The following is a 17,273-nucleotide window of genomic DNA, read 5'->3' as shown; positions in this document are numbered from 1 at the left end:
CTTTAATTCTGACAGAAAAGGGCTACGTATTTATTCAACTGTAGACAGAAACTAAAGGTGAAAGGATCTTTATCAGGAAGAAAATGAAGGAAAAAAAGCCCTGAAATACAAAGTTTATTTTTGATTTACATTCATATCTTTCTTTTGTAAATACTTGAACTTTTTATTTTCTATACTTGAATATTTATTTGTTTTGCTCTTGTTTTTGCACCAACAGCTAGAAAAAAATCCCTTGTACTATGTGAGTTTTACCTGAATCTGATTCAAGGCACAGTGTTGAGCTCTACGGGACAAAGCATACATGGCTAAAAGTGGTCTCTACAATAAAGGAATCACTGACTAAAACTTAATTAACTATGGTGAAATGCTCCCAATTTCCCTATTCTGGATATCACTTAAAAAACTATGAAAATCTTATTTATTTGTTTTGTGGAACCATTCAAATATTCAAATTTTCAGAGGTTCTACACTATGAATATATTTAATATTGTTTTAAGAGTTGCTAATTATCTTTTTTTAATTTTTCTTAATACTCCTAAATGGAGTTTTTATGATCCGTCATTATGCTTTCTTCACTTTGTCTTCATAAGTGCCGCTGCCCTTGTAAGATCCCACATAGCCACTGGTGTTTGCAGGATCCTCGCGCCCGGTCTTTCCCTTCCCCTTGCCAGACTCATCAAACCGTTCCTTGTGTGCTCCCGTGTATTTGGAGGTGTCAGTCAGTCTGTCCACGCCACCGGTCTTTGTCACTTTCTAAAAACAATGGAAGATTACGAAAACATAACTGAAGGAGCAAACAAGTAATTATTGCATTGTTTATGTTAAGAAAACAGTGACACTTTGACTCTTTACAGAGGTTGTGTTCCCCAGAATAAACCTGTGTGAATAGTTTTATGTCCCCACAACATGAACATTTACTTACTTCCCTGCCTACTTAAAAAAATCTGCGTACCGCAGACGAAACATTTGCGCAAGTGCACTTTGCTTTGCCGTAATTACACAACAGTTTGTGCCAATCGACCAATGGTTAAAATGAGAAGGCAAAAAAAGTCCACTGACATTTGGAGGCTTAGGTGTTACAGGGTTACATTTTCAGTGTCCTGGAAAGACAAGTTCTTTGTCGCCATCTGAAGGCAAAGTTATATATTACGCTGCAGCATCATGGCTGAGATGGCAAGAATGAGCCAGTAATTCATAGTATATATGTGAAGAAATTATTATAAATCTAGTTCAGTCAAATAATCTTAATAAACTGGCTTTTACCAACATAGAAGTTATTTACATTTTACAACAAACTCATCCATGCCCCAGTTTATTTGTACATTTTACCAAAAACAATTGTTGTGATGTGGTTATGACTTGTACTCACAGTGACTCCGACATTAGCGGGCTCCTTCCCCACAATGAGACCGTAGATCTCTTGCAGGGCCTCCTCTTTGCTTTTGCCTTTAAAGCGCTTGGGAGCCAACTCTATCAGTGCCTGGTTGAATTGCTCAAATGTGATCACACGAGCCGACTTTGCCCTGAGGAGACACGGTGTTGCCAAAATGAGGATTGAGACAAAATCATCCTAATAACATCTCGTGCCTCTTTGCATGTTAGTGCAACATGTGGAGTAGCAATTCTATTGTACTAATTACTGGCCATGTGACTACAAAGTACATTGAATAAGCTAGAAATATAGCACTGACCACTTCACAACATGTCATTTTCTGGATGTTGACGTCTTTATTGTGCGCTAAAAGAAATGTGAAAATAAAAATCCGGTCTTTGTTCCATGTGTTGGTCTTTCCCTTGGTCCTGTGTGGAAAACCTTTGCCGCAACAATAATTAACACTACACGTGTTCTGATACATGGTGATACGTTGGTGGTGATTGACTCTCCATAAAAGGAGCAGATGCATCATTTGACTTTGTTACACTGTGACACAGCTGCTATGGTGTGTTATCAACATCTTCGCTGTGGAGGGGGAAACCTGAGGGAGCTCTCACTTGACTTTGCTGAAAATGATGTCAATGTCCGTGGAGGTGACGCCCTTCCCGTTGATGATGTTGCAGTCTTTGCAGAGCTTGGAAAAGTTCTTGCCGTTCATCTCCTTCCCTGTGGCCTTGGAGTCTCCATGGGCTGCAAACTTCTGGAAGGACGTCTCCAAGTTTGCCATAGACACTGAGCTCTCTGCCATGCTGACGGATGTACATAATGAAGACAAGCAAGCAGAGCGGTGTGACACAGACACGATAATGTTCAACATTGCAGAAAAAAACTAAAAAACAAAACAGCTGAATATTCACTCTCTATACTTATGAGGTTATGCAAACTCTTAATGACCCAGATTGATGTCTTGCCTGCCAGGAAATGACCAAAAATGGCACGAAAGCACCGGGTTACAGCAACCAATTGCGTTTTTTTAAGCGCGCTCATTTGCGCTCAGTAAGCTGTTATCTAACAGATCAGTATCACTTTATAATGTGAAAAGTTTTTGTTTAATAATCATTTTTACATTATAATGTGAAACAATAATGTATAATGTTCTCACAATGTACATGTGTTACACTGTAAAACACGTATTGTTATAACAACATCCTATCATCTCTGTTTGTAATGTGATGTATCGAGTGTTTGTTCATCCGTGTGTTTTATTCAATACTTACCTTTTTATTCTTGCGATTGATTGAATGTCTGTATATTGTTTTAACTTAATTTGTTTTTATTCCAATTGGATCGTTTGTCTGTTCGTCTTCCTCCCTTAATAGTACTGTGCTGTAGCCGTACACTTAGAGGTGTTATTCAATTTCAATTATCTTATTTTTACTATACTGTTGTCATATTGGCTTTGATCCACCTTCTGTCCTTTCAACATGTCATTCTACTCTTAGTATTCTAATGTCATTGGGTGTTTTTTTTCCTTTTCTTTTTATTGGCTGCTGTTTTTTTACTATTGCTTTGCTGTTTTGTTTTTTTGCTATTGTTTCTTCATTCATAGTCTTTTTTTTTTCTTTTTTTTTTACCCAGACTCTACTGTTTCCTCATTTGATGATTAAGTTTCCTGACAAAACTGTCAGGAAACATACAGTATATTGTTATAATGACACCCTATCATTTCTATTTATAATGTGTGAGTGAGTTGACTTTGCACACTTCACTATACTTTGACGTTCTGACATCAGTAAGTTATTCAAACTTGTTTTAATTAAATTCAAGACATACCTTTTTATTCTTGCTTTCAGTTAAATGTCTGTTTATTATTTGACCTTATGAATGTTTTATTTTATTCTTACCAATCTCTTCTTTCTCTTCTTATTCTTCTAACTTAATGACCTTGTTTTATGTGTAGATGCCGTTGTCATATTGCCGTTGATCCAGCATCTGGCCTTATTACACGTCATTGTTCTCTGTTAGAATTGTAATCTCTGCAAATCAGACCCTTTTGTTGTACACTTTTTGAGGAATTTCAGAAGTCCCAATTTTTAATCAGAATAAAACATGTTAAATAAACTTTGAGATGGAATGAAAACAAAAATTCCCATACGTTCTGACCAGGACTGACTAGGCTGTGTTCAGGACATCTATAACTATATGACCATACTGCAAATCAAACATTTTTATTGTTTAGTTATTGATGAATTTCAAAAAGTCCCATATGAAAGGAACCATTTAATTTAATAAACTTAAATGCTGTAAAACAAAGTACTAAAAAATATTTGATTAAATGACAGAAATGTTGAAAAAAATAAAAGCACTGTAATCCAAAGTGGTATGTTAATTATTTTATTCATATTCATATTTCGCTTTTGTAAATATTGCACTCTACTCTTTATTTTATTCCTTTTTTTCGTCTATTATTTATTTGTTTAGCTCTTGCAAATTCATACTCTTATACTGGGTGAGCTTTACCATGGCAACAAACCTGATTTCCATTCTTAGTAAGCAAAGCAAACGTCTAATACTAATAGTGCTGTCTCTTAAAAATGACGTACATTTCTTTTCAGAGCATTAACTTGCATCAAGCAGAACATGTCGCAGCAATAAGGCTCTAGAGGCTAAATCAACATGAAGGCACTGTGTTGAGCTATGGGACAAAGCAGAGGAGATTCTACAAAGCACACATGGCTAATAAGTGGTCTCAACCATAGCAGAAAACATCAGTTTACCTATTTACTATCTAATACTGATGTACTGCAAGTAAATATATACATATACATTCATTTGAATTAGGTATGGTAATTGCTTTGGTAATTGTTTTCTCTGTTGCCTCACAGCAAGAAGGGTGGCGGTTGGGATCCCAGTTCGACTGAGGGCCTGTTGAGCTTGCATGGTCCATGTTCTCTCCATGTACTCCCGCTTCCTCCCACACTCCAGTAACATGCAGATTAGATTAATTGGAGACTATAAATTGATGTGAATGTGACGCTGAATGGTTGTCGTCCCTGACTTGGACTGGTGACCTTTATGCATTCTTCACTTTGTCATCGTAAGTGCCGCTGCCCTTGTAGGATGCCACATAGCCACTCGCGTCTGGGATCTCCTCGCGCCCGGACTTTCCCTTCCCTTTGCCGGACTCATCAAATCGTTCCTTATGTGCTCCCGTGTATTTGGACGTGTCAGTCAGTCTGTCCACGGCAGCCGCCTTTGCCACTTTCTAAAAACAACAGAAAGATTTTTCAAGGAATAATGATACCATTACTTTTCCAAACTTCTAAACTACAGGCACACATTTTAAATTGTAAAAATAGTAAATGATCAGATATTAAAGATGTTAATGAAGTGGTTATGTTGCAGTTATGTACTCACAGTGACTCCGACATTAGCAGGCTCCTTCCCAACAATGAGACCATAGAGCTGTTGCAGGGCCTCCTCTTTGCTTTTGCCTTTAAAGCGCTTGGGAGCCAACTCAGTCAGTGCCTGGTTGAATTGCTCAAATGTGATCACACGAGCCGACTTTGCCCTGAGGAAACACGGAGTTGCCAAATGAGGATACAGAAAAAATCATCTAAATGACATCTCGTTATCGCTGCTGGTGTTCTATCACTGTCTTATCTGTGGAGGGTGAAACCTGAGGGAGCGCTTACTTGACTTTGCTGAAAACTATGTCAATGTCCGTGGACGTGACGCCCTTCCCATCGATGACGTGGCAGTCTTTGCAGAGCTTGGCGAAGTTCTTGCCGTTCATCTCCTTCCCCGTGGCCTTGGTGTCTCCATGGACTGCAAACTTCTGGAAGGACGTCTCCACGTCTGCCATAGACACTGAGCTCTCCGCCATGCTGACAAACCTATGTCATATAACCACAAGACAGGCAAGCGGAGAGGTGTGACGCAGACAGGATAATGTTTGACATAGCAGCAAAATTGTTGTAATGTTCCATCCACACAATTACTCTCAAGTGTAGAAAGAGAAAGTGGCAGCATATTCACTTTCTCTGCTTCTAAGGATATGCAAACTCATAACTAATGACTCCATTAGCTGATTGATGACTTGTCTGCCAAGAAATGACCGCCATGACATTCAGTGAGCACATTATTTTTTCCCTCTCATGCACACACACACACACACACACACACACAGAGAGAGAGAGTGATTTCCACATCTATATCTATGCTGTCAGTGTAAGCCATGCTATCCAAGTCCAGTTTAATTCAATCAACTCAATTTCCAAATTGCTTCTCTCCCTCTCTCTCTCTCTCTCTCTCTCTCCCTCTCATTCACACACACACGCACACAGACACACGCAGGCTCACTAGCACACACACATATGTGCACACACAGAACTGCTGTCACTGCTGTCTGCTGCTCATGGTGATTGAAATGAGAGTGCACTGACAATAGTAATAGCAATAAATGACGTCCTCCTCATATCCACAGAGATCATCTAAAATCTAAACACAGCATTCAGGCATGGCTTAAGTAACAGCTTAGAAAGGTTTGATCTCCTGGCGGGAAGAACTGTCACAGAGGGTAAACTATAAATAAAAGCATGCTGCAATAACAGTGAGTATTCATGATATCACAGGGATTTCCGTCCACATAAATGTTATAATATACTTTATCACCATCAGAGCAAAGACTGAGATACTTTTTTCTGTTAAATATCATCTCCTCAAATATGTTCTGCTGCGACATGCACTGCCCGTCCCCCTCTGCTGTATTACCGTAGAGCTCAGTGCACGACCATAAATAGCAAAAAAAAAATCCCCTGAAAGTAAAAAAATGTACCTGCTGCCTTAAATGGAAGGATGCTACGAAACGAAAGTCTGATTCGAGCACAGCTGGTCCACCTCCTCCTCTTTCCTCTTCGTTCTCCTCTGGTTCTCCTGCTTCCGGCCACTCCCAGGCTTCCTCACAATGATGACAAACATGGAGGGAGATACGGAGAGGCATGAGGGGAGAGAAACACAAGAGAGAGGGAGGGAGGGAGGGAGGGATGGAGGGAGAGAGAGAGCGCAGGCTGGCACAGTCTGTGACATCATGGGCACTTAGCTGCACTTGTGTCTGTTCAGTCTCATGAGATTCTTGCCAAGTGCATTTGTGGGAAGATTGTGGATATAGTTTTATATTTGTTTCATGTGCTGTACATCTGTGTTCCATATCTCTTTATTTAGAGGACAGATTATGTATATATTATTATGTATATTATGTGTGTTTTTTTCTCCTTTCTCACTCTTTTGCAAGTATAAGCTGTCACTCTCTCTCTCTCTCATTGTCACAATAGCATTCTTGTCTGCACATGATAAGTGTGGCCCTTCAAAGGACAAAGACAATAGTCCAAATCATCCTCCAACCCTCCATTGCAGGATGCACTTTGCACTTTATACAGCGTCGGAGACCTACATTTCATTTTTATTAATCAGATAGTATTTATTAGGATTGCATTGTATTGTGTTATTTCCTCTATTCCAGTGCACTTGTACTTGTGTGTGTGCAAATGGTAAAATAAAGTTCTTCTTCTTTTTCTTCTTCTTCATGCATCAAACAGAAAATCCTAGCGTGAGATTGTTTTTGTTACATCCACATACAGTATATCTGCTGGTGGGGATTTTTGTACTTCGATTTCCACAATACAAATACAAATATACTGTACTTGTTTTCACGACCTAAAACCCTTACCAACGTCTATATTGTCACTTTGCCAGTGAGAGTGTGCACGGACATGAGGGACCTTCATAGACTGATGTGTTGGTAATCTGACTCACAGATCATAGATCATGCTCCAACCATGTCATTACACATAAAACTAAAAAGGCATGAACATGGTTTAGTCCAATAACAATGTTTGAAAACAGAGCTGATGTTAATTGTCCTACAGTGCCTTCACCTCGCATTGTTTTTCAGGTTCCAGCCCTCATGCTTTCACTGACTGGCTGTTTTGTTCACAGGATAAACACGAGCTGTTTTGGCATCACGTACCATCATGAAACTCACTGCTCAGTCAAATGGAAAGCCACAGAAACTATGTGCCCACGCATAGAAACGCGAGATAAGATCATCCTTAATTAGCCCAATGACGGGGACAATTGCAGCGTCACAGCAGCACAGAAGAAAGGGTGCGAGAAAAAAATAGTGCACGTGCATTTCAACAACGAGAGTTTCTGAAAACATTACATATTAAAATAATAACAAATAGAATACAACATACGACATGCAGTGTGTGGATTTACACATTTAAAGTGTGTATTGCACAGTTATGGATTAAAAAAGGTGTGTGTGTGTGTGCAATGACTAGTATGTGTCCTTGGTTTTGGCAAAAGAAAGTGGTCAGAGGGGAGAATGGAGAGGCATGATTTAAGTCCTCAGAGACAAGGAGCATAATAGCAAACATAACATCGTCACAGTGAAGCATTCAGTTTCATTTTGTCCAGTTAACTCAATCCCCAATCTGCATTATTTTGGACCGTAGGAAACAGAATAGATCGAGCAAATGATTTGTCCTCTGTTAAATACCAATAACCAGTGTGTTAATAGTTTTTGAATAAGGCCATCATTGTTGTCCAGGGTCACTAATGGCAAGTTTTGTTTTGTTTGTTTTTGTTTTTTTATCTGCTGTGTAAGCAGATGTAATCATGGTTGCAGACCTCAGTTCTTTCACTCAGATGCTGGGAAGAAAAAAGAGGAGTTAGGTGGAAACACATCACCTGTCTGCTTATAGTAGAAACAAAGCCGGGCCTTTAAATGTCAGCAGAAAACAGCATTGTCTCTGGTTTGACAGGCAGTTGCTTAGACTGTCTCTCTCTCACTCTCTCTGGGCGTCAAAGGCTGCTGACTGGCAGCACCTGTCTTACTCTTACTTTGTTGGTCTTGCTTAGATAATCTAAAACGTTTTGTGATTCAGAGTATTTCCCACATTTGTTTTATCCATTATCACCATGACCGATTCTGGATTTCCGTTACCACCTGAGGATTTTTGTCCACTGTGTGTGGATGCGATCAGGGACCCGGTCACCATCCCCTGTGGTGACACCTATTGTCTGGAGTGCATCAAAATCTACTGGGACCAGTTCGACCACATGGGTGTGTACAACTGCCCCCAGTGCCGTGCAACCTTCACCCCCCGGCCCGTGCTGAGGCGTAACCTGCCCGACGTGCACCTCGAGCCGCGGCGCCAGCTACCCGAGCTGACCCCATTTCCCTACATGCACCGCGAGTCCTTCTGCGATTTCTGCGTTGGCCGTCGCAGCAAGGCTGTCAAATCGTGCCTCATGTGCTTGGCGTACTACTGCGAAACTCACGTCAAGCCTCACTATGAATCATCCACCTTCAAGAGGCACAAGCTGGTGGATGAGACCGGCCATCTGGACAGGAAGATCTGTCCCCAGCATGAGAAAGGCTTGGAGCTGTTCTGTCGCTCTGACCAGATGTGCATCTGTGTGCTGTGCACTGTCAGAGAACACCGCAGCCACAACATCACCTCGGCGGAAGAAGAGCGCACTGAGAAACAAGTAAGGCTCGCATATAAAGCTGCGTCCACATGATACTGCAGATCAGAACTGTGATGCATAAAAGCTTGTCTTCTTACCTCTGTGTTGTTCCATCAGAAAGTGCTGGTGGTCACTCAGTCTGAAGTCCACTACATCATTCAGGAGAGGATGAAGGAGCTGCAGGAGCTCAAGCATAACGTGGATGTTCTCAAAGTAAGTGTAGACACAGCCCAGTCAAGTGTGTTTCTGCAGGGGTGTCTATACAGTATGTGACGAGAGACAATGGAATGGCTATTGTAAGAAAAAGATAAAGTCATTATGGAGTTTGTAAAATAATAACAAATTGATTCTACCTTTCAGAATTGTGCCCAGCGAGCACAGGCGGACAGCGACAAGACGTTCCATGAAATGCTCCAGGCAGTCGAGCGATGGAAGGCTGAAATCCATCAGATGATAACGGCCAACATGCAGGCAGCCATGTCACAGGCCGAGGGCTACGTGGACCGTCTGGAGCAGGAGATACTGGAGCTGCAACGCAGAGAAGCCGAGCTGCGGCAGATCCTCGAAACAGAGGACAACATTCATTTTCTGCAGGTGCTACAAGATAAAAAAAAAGTCTTGAAAATGTGTTCATAATTGACCTGTTGGTACAAATAAATGTTCAAAAAACACAGTATAATCAGTCAGGCTAATACAGATGCTACTTCTCAGATCGAGTTTTTGATTCTTCAAACTCGATAATGGACCTCCTCCATTTTTTTCTGTTTTTGTTGTTGAACAGAATTTTCCAACCCTGTGTGTTCCTCCTGAGGCCATGGTGCCCAAAGTGCTCATCAACCCTCAATTCTCCTTCGGAGAGATGAGCAAGACAGCCACAGAGATGAAGGAACACCTGGATGACATCTGTAAGAAGGAACTAAGCAAAATCTCCAAAACAGGTTGGTTCTTGTGCATAACTTTCAAATGTAAAAAACCAAAGAGTGGGCTCGTAACTGAAAACCTTTTGCATTACCGTCTTCACAGTTAGTGAAACCCCTGTGTACATACTTTTGCCAAGAAATGGAGATAAACGACTTAAAGGTGAGAATCGATCAAGTGAAATGAATAAATTCCAGCTCATTTAATAATAATAACCAATAAAATGAAATGTTGCAGAACTTAATGTCTGTGTTTTCATATGCAAATAGTTCCTGGCAAAGTAGATTTTCAGGAACCAAAGACAAGAATGGACTTCTTGAGATGTGAGTAAACTTGTGTCCTTTTTAGTGTGAATTATTGTTATGAAAAACTTGAAGGCTTGTTCTCCTTTGACAAAAACAACATACATTTATGTTCATTAACAAAAGAGTGAGTTCAAAGTGAGTGGACGAGTGACATGTCCCTCCCCAAGATTCTCCTCCTCGTAAATGATTCATTGTTGTTTTTTTCTTAGACTCCTGTAAGATGAATTTCGATCCAAACACAGTTTATAAAGAGCTGGTTTTGTCTGATGGGAACCAAAGGGTGACACGGAAGAAAACAGTCCAGTTTTACCCAGATCACCCGGAACGCTTTGACGGCTTCTCCCAGGTTTTGTGCAAGGAGCCTCTGACCGGTTTCAGATTTTACTGGGAGGCGGAGTGGAGTGGGGAGTTTTCCATCGGGGTGGCGTACAAGACGATCAGCCGCAAAGGCAAGAATTCACACAGTCTGCTGGGCTATAATGACAAGTCTTGGAGTCTCCTCTGCTCGGACTCAGGTTACTCTGCCTGGCACAACAGAGCTGACAAAGACCTTCCCGGTGCTCCCCGTGCTACACGCATTGGCGTCTACCTGGACTATGCAGGCAGCACTTTGGCCTTCTACTCAATATCGGAGAACATGGAGCTCATCCATCGTTTCAAAGCTCAGTTCAGTGAGCCTTTATATGCCGGCTTTGGTGTGGGCTCCTCAGTTACCCTCTGCCAGCTGAGGTCAAATCATACGACTTACTGAAATTTGTGCCTTATGAATTGTCAAAGGTTCTGTGTGGGGATACAATATTTACTGTGCAGTACACTTTTCAGTAATTGTCTCCAAACAGATTTTATCTTAAGGTAATTTTAAAAACTGACATGTTTCTATCATGAACTTGTATCTTTAAAAAATGCATTCAGAGATTAATACTGGTGTTGTGAATAAAATAAAAACGTCTAACACTAACAACACAAGGTCTAAATGTAACTGTTAATAATGTATTAATGTGAGAGTACCTATTTTTATGTATACATGATGTAGTAAAAATGTAATCCTTTATAAGAGTGACGAGTAATGAAGAATATGCACTGTTCTGCAGGAATGTGATATACTACAATAAATTGTAAATGTCTAATTCAACTGTGTTTAATGACCATTTTATATAAAACACAGTAATATAACTGTATTGCTGTTTTTTTATTGTACTCGATATACTATAAAGTTTCATAAAAGTAGTTCTGTCACATCATTAAACAGTCTCCATTCAAGTAGTTTGAAGACCTTTCTTATCAATAACTATGAGAACTGTGTGATTATGTTAACTCAACTCAGCTTAAGCTTCACTAAAATATAAAAAATTTTCCTCACATCAGGAAACTCCAAATCTCATGTGCTCAATGAATGTTTTGTTTTTGTTCCATGCTGTTCTTGTAGCTCACAATATTTGCAAATAAAATGACTCACAAGTGCAGCGCTGCTTTACATGTTAGTTTTACATGTTTACAGTCGATTTGCAAATACACAGACTTCCAGGTTTCAGGGGCACTACACCAGCTACTACAGGAATTAGCGTATATTAGAGTATAATAGTGTTTGTATTTATAATGATACTAGACTGGGAATATCAACAGTAGCGGTCATCGTCTACAGTATCTCAGTAGCCAGCGGGCGTGGAGGGTGGAGCACAGCATAGAAACATGTTTTCAAAGCGACAAGGCCTAATTCATCAATTATCTTTGTTATTCAATGAGATGTCCACCACCACTGCCTGTTGACCGATGTCAACACTAAACCATGTAATAAGAGTATTTGCATGATAGTTAAATCCTCACTTCACTGCTGCTTGGCCAGATATCCAGATGCAGGTCAACTTCACACCGGGTTTGAATCCAGGGGTGAACACCACTGACTAAAAAGGTAAATGTGGCACATATCAATATAATTTAACAGCATTTTGTCATTTCATTTGTGAAGTGCGCTGTGTGATGTGTTTATAGTGCTGAAATGAAAATGTTCTTTCCAGGCACACAATGAACACCACCAGTCATGATCCCAGCAACATCTTCTTTCAAAATATAGGACTATATAATGTTTTGTTTTCCATCAACATGGTCCTGAATGTTCCTTTGAATGCTTATGTTGTGGGGCTGTTGTTGGCAAGAGGGGCTAGGACTTTGACTTCAGACTTCTTTCCTCTCAACTTGGCTATGTGTGAGATTTTCATGAGTTTACTAAGCATGTGCTTCTTTGGATTTGTTCATTTGAAATCACATGTCTTTTTTAACATTCTCATGTTTTCACGTGGCCTTGTGTTTACAACCCGTCCTCTCTTCCAGTGCTACATCTGTGTTGAGTATTATGTCGGTGTTGTGTACCCTGTAAGTTTTCTTCGTTATAGACCACTAAGGTACAGGGTGGCCTGTGCATGTGTCGCCTGGCTGATTTCTTTGATTTCTTGTATTTATAGCATGTACACATTTCAATATAATCTGTGTCTTTATGCGTATTTCATCCAGCACGTACTCCTCTTATCTGTAACAGCTTCCTGCTGCCTCTCTGTTCTCGGGAAATTAAAACGCCCTCGGCCAGGAGAAGGGAATGAAAAACAGAAAAGCAATGCAACAAAGAGAAGGGCCTTTAAAAAAATGTTGATCATTACAATTGTCAAGGCCATTGATTCAGTTTTGTATGCAGCTGCTATTCCACTGCAACATCACCTTATTCCTATAGATTTCATCTATGCCTTTACTTTTTGCATTTGCTTACTTTTGATAATTGGGGTCTTACACCCCCTCCACTACCTACACAGGGCTGGAAAACTTGTCTGCTTAAGGAAAAAGTGACTGGAATGTATTTTGTGCTCCATATAACTAATTTTGAATGATTTCATGTTTACATGTTTTATTATACATTCAGACTGCATAACCGTAACTGTCTGGTTTTGTTTTTCTTGTGGATCAATAGTCATTAGTAATGTAAACACTGTCCACGGTCATGTTAACTTTTTTTCCTCTTTTGCACTATTGTTATTGGATGTGGTTGATAAATGTACACGCACGGGTCTACTTTAAATCATGCTTTTTCAAAGTTTAAAGCAATAAACTGATGACTCTTGTGTCATGTTTGCAATTTCCAGTAAGCATTCGAGCAGGTGACACACTCCACATACAGTATACAGCAGGCCTCACGAGTTATGATCAATCAAACACGACAGCAAAATCAACGCCTTAATTCTGTATCGTTTCAATGGTTTGGGATCTTGTAATCTTGAGGAATTAGTGTATGTATTTATTTTATTTTATTTTTAAGTTGAAGTACCAGAGAAACTAGATATGTTACAGCAGCAAAGGGTGTAGCATAAATAATAAATAGCATATATTAATTATGACAAAATAATCACGGGGGGAGCTGCGGCCAATCCCAGCTGACGAAGGGCAAAAGGCAAGGTGAGACGCTTCGGATAAAAGCGTTTGCTAAATGTAAGTTACACCCTGAACAGATCGCCAGTCCATCGCAGGGCAAACATATGGGCACGAAGAGCCATTCACTCACACACCTACAGTCAATTTAGAGTGTCCACTTAACCTCTCCTTAAATGTAAATATAAAAATAGTCATAAAAGCAAGTGGAAATAAAAAATAAAGTCAATAACAGATGAAATATAGCAACATTTTAAAGATGAGGTAAATCTAAATTAGCAATAATATAATTTAGGGTTTCGATTTCAATTTAGAGGTGTCCAGTTCACCGAATCCCCCCCCATATTTCAACCGGGGCTCTAACCCGGGTCTTCTTGCTGCAAAGGAAAGAGTGCTAACCACTGCACCATCCATGTGGCACACTATGTCAACAGAGACATTTTATTAAAAGTGGGTGCCATGTGCCTCTGCCAGAGAGAGCACAAGAGGGGGAGGGTTTAGAAAGCGAGAAGGCAGAGTGTGGGAGGATCATACTTGCAGAACTTTGAATAACTATATCAGCTGAAGCAGGGTTAATCTCATTCAGGATCAGTGTTGAAGTAGAGAAATCTTACCCCTGTAGGCACATTTAACTCAACATGATGCATTCACAATACTGTACGAGTTCTTTGATGAACCACATAAATGAATGACATTTCTAATATCATCTTTAAACCTTATATACACAAGACTTCATAGTTGCGTCGTGTTTTTATTAGAAAGGTGATCCTAATGAATAGAAACTCCAACATAAGTCACAAAATGACAAAAGAGTTATTCTCATCCTTCTTTAACCAATGGCGCCGCATGTTTGCGAAAAAGTGCACAGTTTAAATTGGAGAGAGTCGTGCCTGTGCTCTTCAGTTTATACACGACGTCACATGGCAGATTCTTGTGATCAGCTCTCCTCTCTATTCTTGTTACTTTAAAAACCTCATGGGGAGGAATCAGCGCTTCCCTCTCGGACTCTCCGAGCTTTGAGAACAGCGAGATGTCCGCTCCGAAGCATGTCACAATCTCAAAGCAAGACTTGTCGCCGAATCGATCAGCGCTTGGGTACCAACCCATCGAGCTGGAGGTAAAGGAGCCAAAGCGAATCACCTTGTTGAGGACGTCTTGTCCAAAGCAGCGGTTTGCTCTGCGGTAGCCAGTCACGCATCTCTCGGCTTCAGGTTTTCGGGAGTTGAGCGTTTGAAGAGCATAGGTCAGGAAAAAGTGAAGTGCGTGATACCTGAACTTGGTCAAGTACACAGACCTGTTGCTTCGAACGGCATCATTGAAATCAAGGTAGACCTTTGGTTTGTCGAGAGTGTAAACATAAATAGCCATGATCTGTTCTTTACCCAGTCCAGAGGAAGGTTTCATTCCCTTCTTACGCTTCCATTTTTTGTTGTAGTTTTTCTCGGCTTCGACCCAGGCCAGGGTGAAATTTTTGTCGCCGTTTTTCTCATTTGGCAGATACAGCTTCCTCACCCTGTAGTCCATCTTGTCCTTGCAACCAGTGTACATGTCATCCACTGCATTCAGAGCCAGATCCAGTGGGACTTGACTTTTTAACCCAGATTCTGCAGACGTCTGCAAACATAGATTGATGATACATGTCAATACAGAGCAATCACACCTGAGAAAGACCACGGGACGATTTATACCCCAACCTTTGCAAATCCTGTACAGATCGCAAACATCAATATCATCACTGCGGCCAAAACTCCCATCATGGCCATCTCTCTTCCTCCAGGATTCACCGGCATTTAAACCTGCACACAAATGCACCTCTTTAAGTAAACATAGCTTATGAAAGTGAAACACTATCAAAAAGAAAATGTTAAGAGTCTGATAAAACACGAGACGTCAAATTTGAAGGAATCCGAGCTTTTGTTCACCTACCGCAGGTGACTTCACACATGCTGTGTGGTGATGATGTGGTGATTGAAGGGAAAGGCGTGTCTTTCATCAGCTGCAGGTCGTTCCAATCAGGGGTCAAACCTTCACATACAACTGCAGAAACCTCTTGGATGAGACGTGAACCAAACTCAGTTGCTAATATCTACATTCTTGAAGATAATCAGAGACATCTCACTGTAAGCTGTTATCTTTGCATTTTCCAATTATGCAGTTAGATTGATATGTTTACATCAAAAGTGTTTGGGTTTTTTTAAATTAACATCACATCACTCTAATAACTCACAGTTTTTGTCAAGCTTGTAGAAAAAGTAAATAGAAGAGTAAATTCTGACCCTTGTCAGTGATATTACCTTCCACATCAGTGGAAAATGGTCTAAAATGTAGAATAAAGGGTGCATTTGAAAGGGTCCATCTGATGTTTGTATTGAAAACCGTACTTTTCTCACTTACATCAACACTGGCGTTCACTTCTCTGCAGCCACCACTGCAGCTACAAGACAGTTCTCTGTGTGAATTATGAGGACTAAAGACATCAGACATGTTAATTTCATGGTTACATGGATTCCAGTGTGTACAGAGGACTCCAAAGTATGATTTTATTCGCATTTGATTTGGTTTGAAATTCAAATCTGCCTTTTGCATTGCTGTGCTGTGTACTTTGTAGACTAAAAGGCAACATCAGTCATTTGTCAAGACATCTGTGATTTTGAAAACCTCGTGGGGGGTGGGGTTCAGTTTGGTTCACATCAGCCCCGATGCATGAATACATCTCAAAACAGGACACATTATTGCCAATAACATCAGATGCTGCTTCGTTGAAGCTGTCAAAGTGAAAACACAGTGTATGTTTGTGTTGATGAACATGGTGGTTAAAATGTCCCTTAGTGCTGTGAAAGGCTTCTAAAATGACATTGCAGAATTTGAATGGCATCAGTGAGGTAGAAGTGGAAATAATGGGATATCTGTGATTACCTGTTTTTAAAATGCTTTATTGAAATGGAGTTTGTTGCATTTTTACTGTTGGGTACATGTAACTAGTATGACTAGTTTTCTTCCAGGTTGACCGGTAGTTGACCAAGGTGGCAGCTTCAGGTCAACAGCCATCATACGTGTCGTAATGGAATCTGCTGCAGAGGTAAAACTTCAGGATTAGTTATGTTATTATATTTAAGATTAGGTCATGTGGGAGACACACCTTTTAAACACAGCGAACATAACTGAAAACAAATGAGGAAAAAATGTTTTTATGGATAGACATTAACACATATTGTACAATAATAACTGACACTATTATTTGTGCACTGTACACACATTTAACCTCTCAAAGAATAATGACACTGTTGGCAAAAACTTTAAAGAGCTGAACGGGTATAACCCTGAAGCAATCAAGACACACCTTTTTAGCTTTATTTATTTTTTGATGTTATCAGCAAGCAAAGGGGGTAGGCAGTGAAATCAGGTGAGCCCTAAAAGCTTTCTGTTGATCTAATTTTTCAACGAAATGTAAATAATATGAAATGTGTGTGTGTGCATGTGAGCGTGCCGCTCTGTGTTTTTTTTTATTCTAGTAACTAGTGAAACCTCATGGTGACGCATGGACTGTCTTTGGAAGGAAACGCGGGGCTGGTGCCAATCCCAACACATAGAGACAAACGACCATCCACTCTCGCACTCACACCTACGGTCAATTTAGAGTGCCCAATTTGCCTAATCTCCAAATCTGCATGTTTTTGGAGATTAGGCAAATTCCAAAACTCCATGCAAAGAGGCCCTTGTTCTCACCA

At 40.3% G+C, this 17,273-nt stretch overlaps 4 protein-coding genes across 4 annotated transcripts; 1 reads left to right on the top strand and 3 right to left on the bottom strand.

Moving 5' to 3' along the window:
• Positions 1 to 561: 561 nt before the first annotated feature.
• Positions 562 to 2,183, bottom strand: LOC122771514 (tubulin polymerization-promoting protein family member 3-like). Its single transcript, XM_044029129.1, has 3 exons — positions 1,993 to 2,183; positions 1,370 to 1,523; positions 562 to 753 (listed from the first exon to the last, which is right to left on the bottom strand). The coding sequence occupies exons 1-3, from the start codon at positions 2,181 to 2,183 to the stop codon at positions 562 to 564; spliced, it is 537 nt and encodes a 178-aa protein (XP_043885064.1).
• A 1,570-nt stretch (positions 2,184 to 3,753) lies between these two features.
• On the bottom strand, positions 3,754 to 6,350 carry tppp2 (tubulin polymerization-promoting protein family member 2). Its single transcript, XM_044027605.1, has 4 exons — positions 6,213 to 6,350; positions 5,071 to 5,271; positions 4,793 to 4,946; positions 3,754 to 4,640 (listed from the first exon to the last, which is right to left on the bottom strand). Exons 2-4 carry the CDS (start codon positions 5,259 to 5,261, stop codon positions 4,449 to 4,451), a joined length of 537 nt encoding a protein of 178 aa, XP_043883540.1. The 5' UTR covers positions 5,262 to 5,271; positions 6,213 to 6,350; the 3' UTR covers positions 3,754 to 4,448.
• Positions 6,351 to 8,205: 1,855 nt separating this feature from the next.
• Positions 8,206 to 11,266, top strand: LOC122771345 (tripartite motif-containing protein 16-like). The gene is made up of 7 exons (XM_044028865.1): positions 8,206 to 8,932; positions 9,029 to 9,124; positions 9,272 to 9,505; positions 9,693 to 9,849; positions 9,935 to 9,991; positions 10,099 to 10,152; positions 10,344 to 11,266. Exons 1-7 carry the CDS (start codon positions 8,360 to 8,362, stop codon positions 10,883 to 10,885), a joined length of 1,713 nt encoding a protein of 570 aa, XP_043884800.1. The 5' UTR covers positions 8,206 to 8,359; the 3' UTR covers positions 10,886 to 11,266.
• Positions 11,267 to 14,300: 3,034 nt separating this feature from the next.
• Positions 14,301 to 15,860, bottom strand: LOC122771438 (ecto-ADP-ribosyltransferase 5-like). Its single transcript, XM_044029011.1, has 3 exons — positions 15,472 to 15,860; positions 15,240 to 15,341; positions 14,301 to 15,159 (listed from the first exon to the last, which is right to left on the bottom strand). Exons 2-3 carry the CDS (start codon positions 15,333 to 15,335, stop codon positions 14,365 to 14,367), a joined length of 891 nt encoding a protein of 296 aa, XP_043884946.1. The 5' UTR covers positions 15,336 to 15,341; positions 15,472 to 15,860; the 3' UTR covers positions 14,301 to 14,364.
• Positions 15,861 to 17,273: the final 1,413 nt, after the last annotated feature.

The sequence above is a fragment of the Solea senegalensis genome, linkage group LG6 (genome assembly GCF_019176455.1).
Source record: "Solea senegalensis isolate Sse05_10M linkage group LG6, IFAPA_SoseM_1, whole genome shotgun sequence".
Lineage (NCBI taxonomy): Eukaryota > Metazoa > Chordata > Actinopteri > Pleuronectiformes > Soleidae > Solea > Solea senegalensis.
This window is presented reverse-complemented; position numbering and strand designations above follow the sequence as displayed.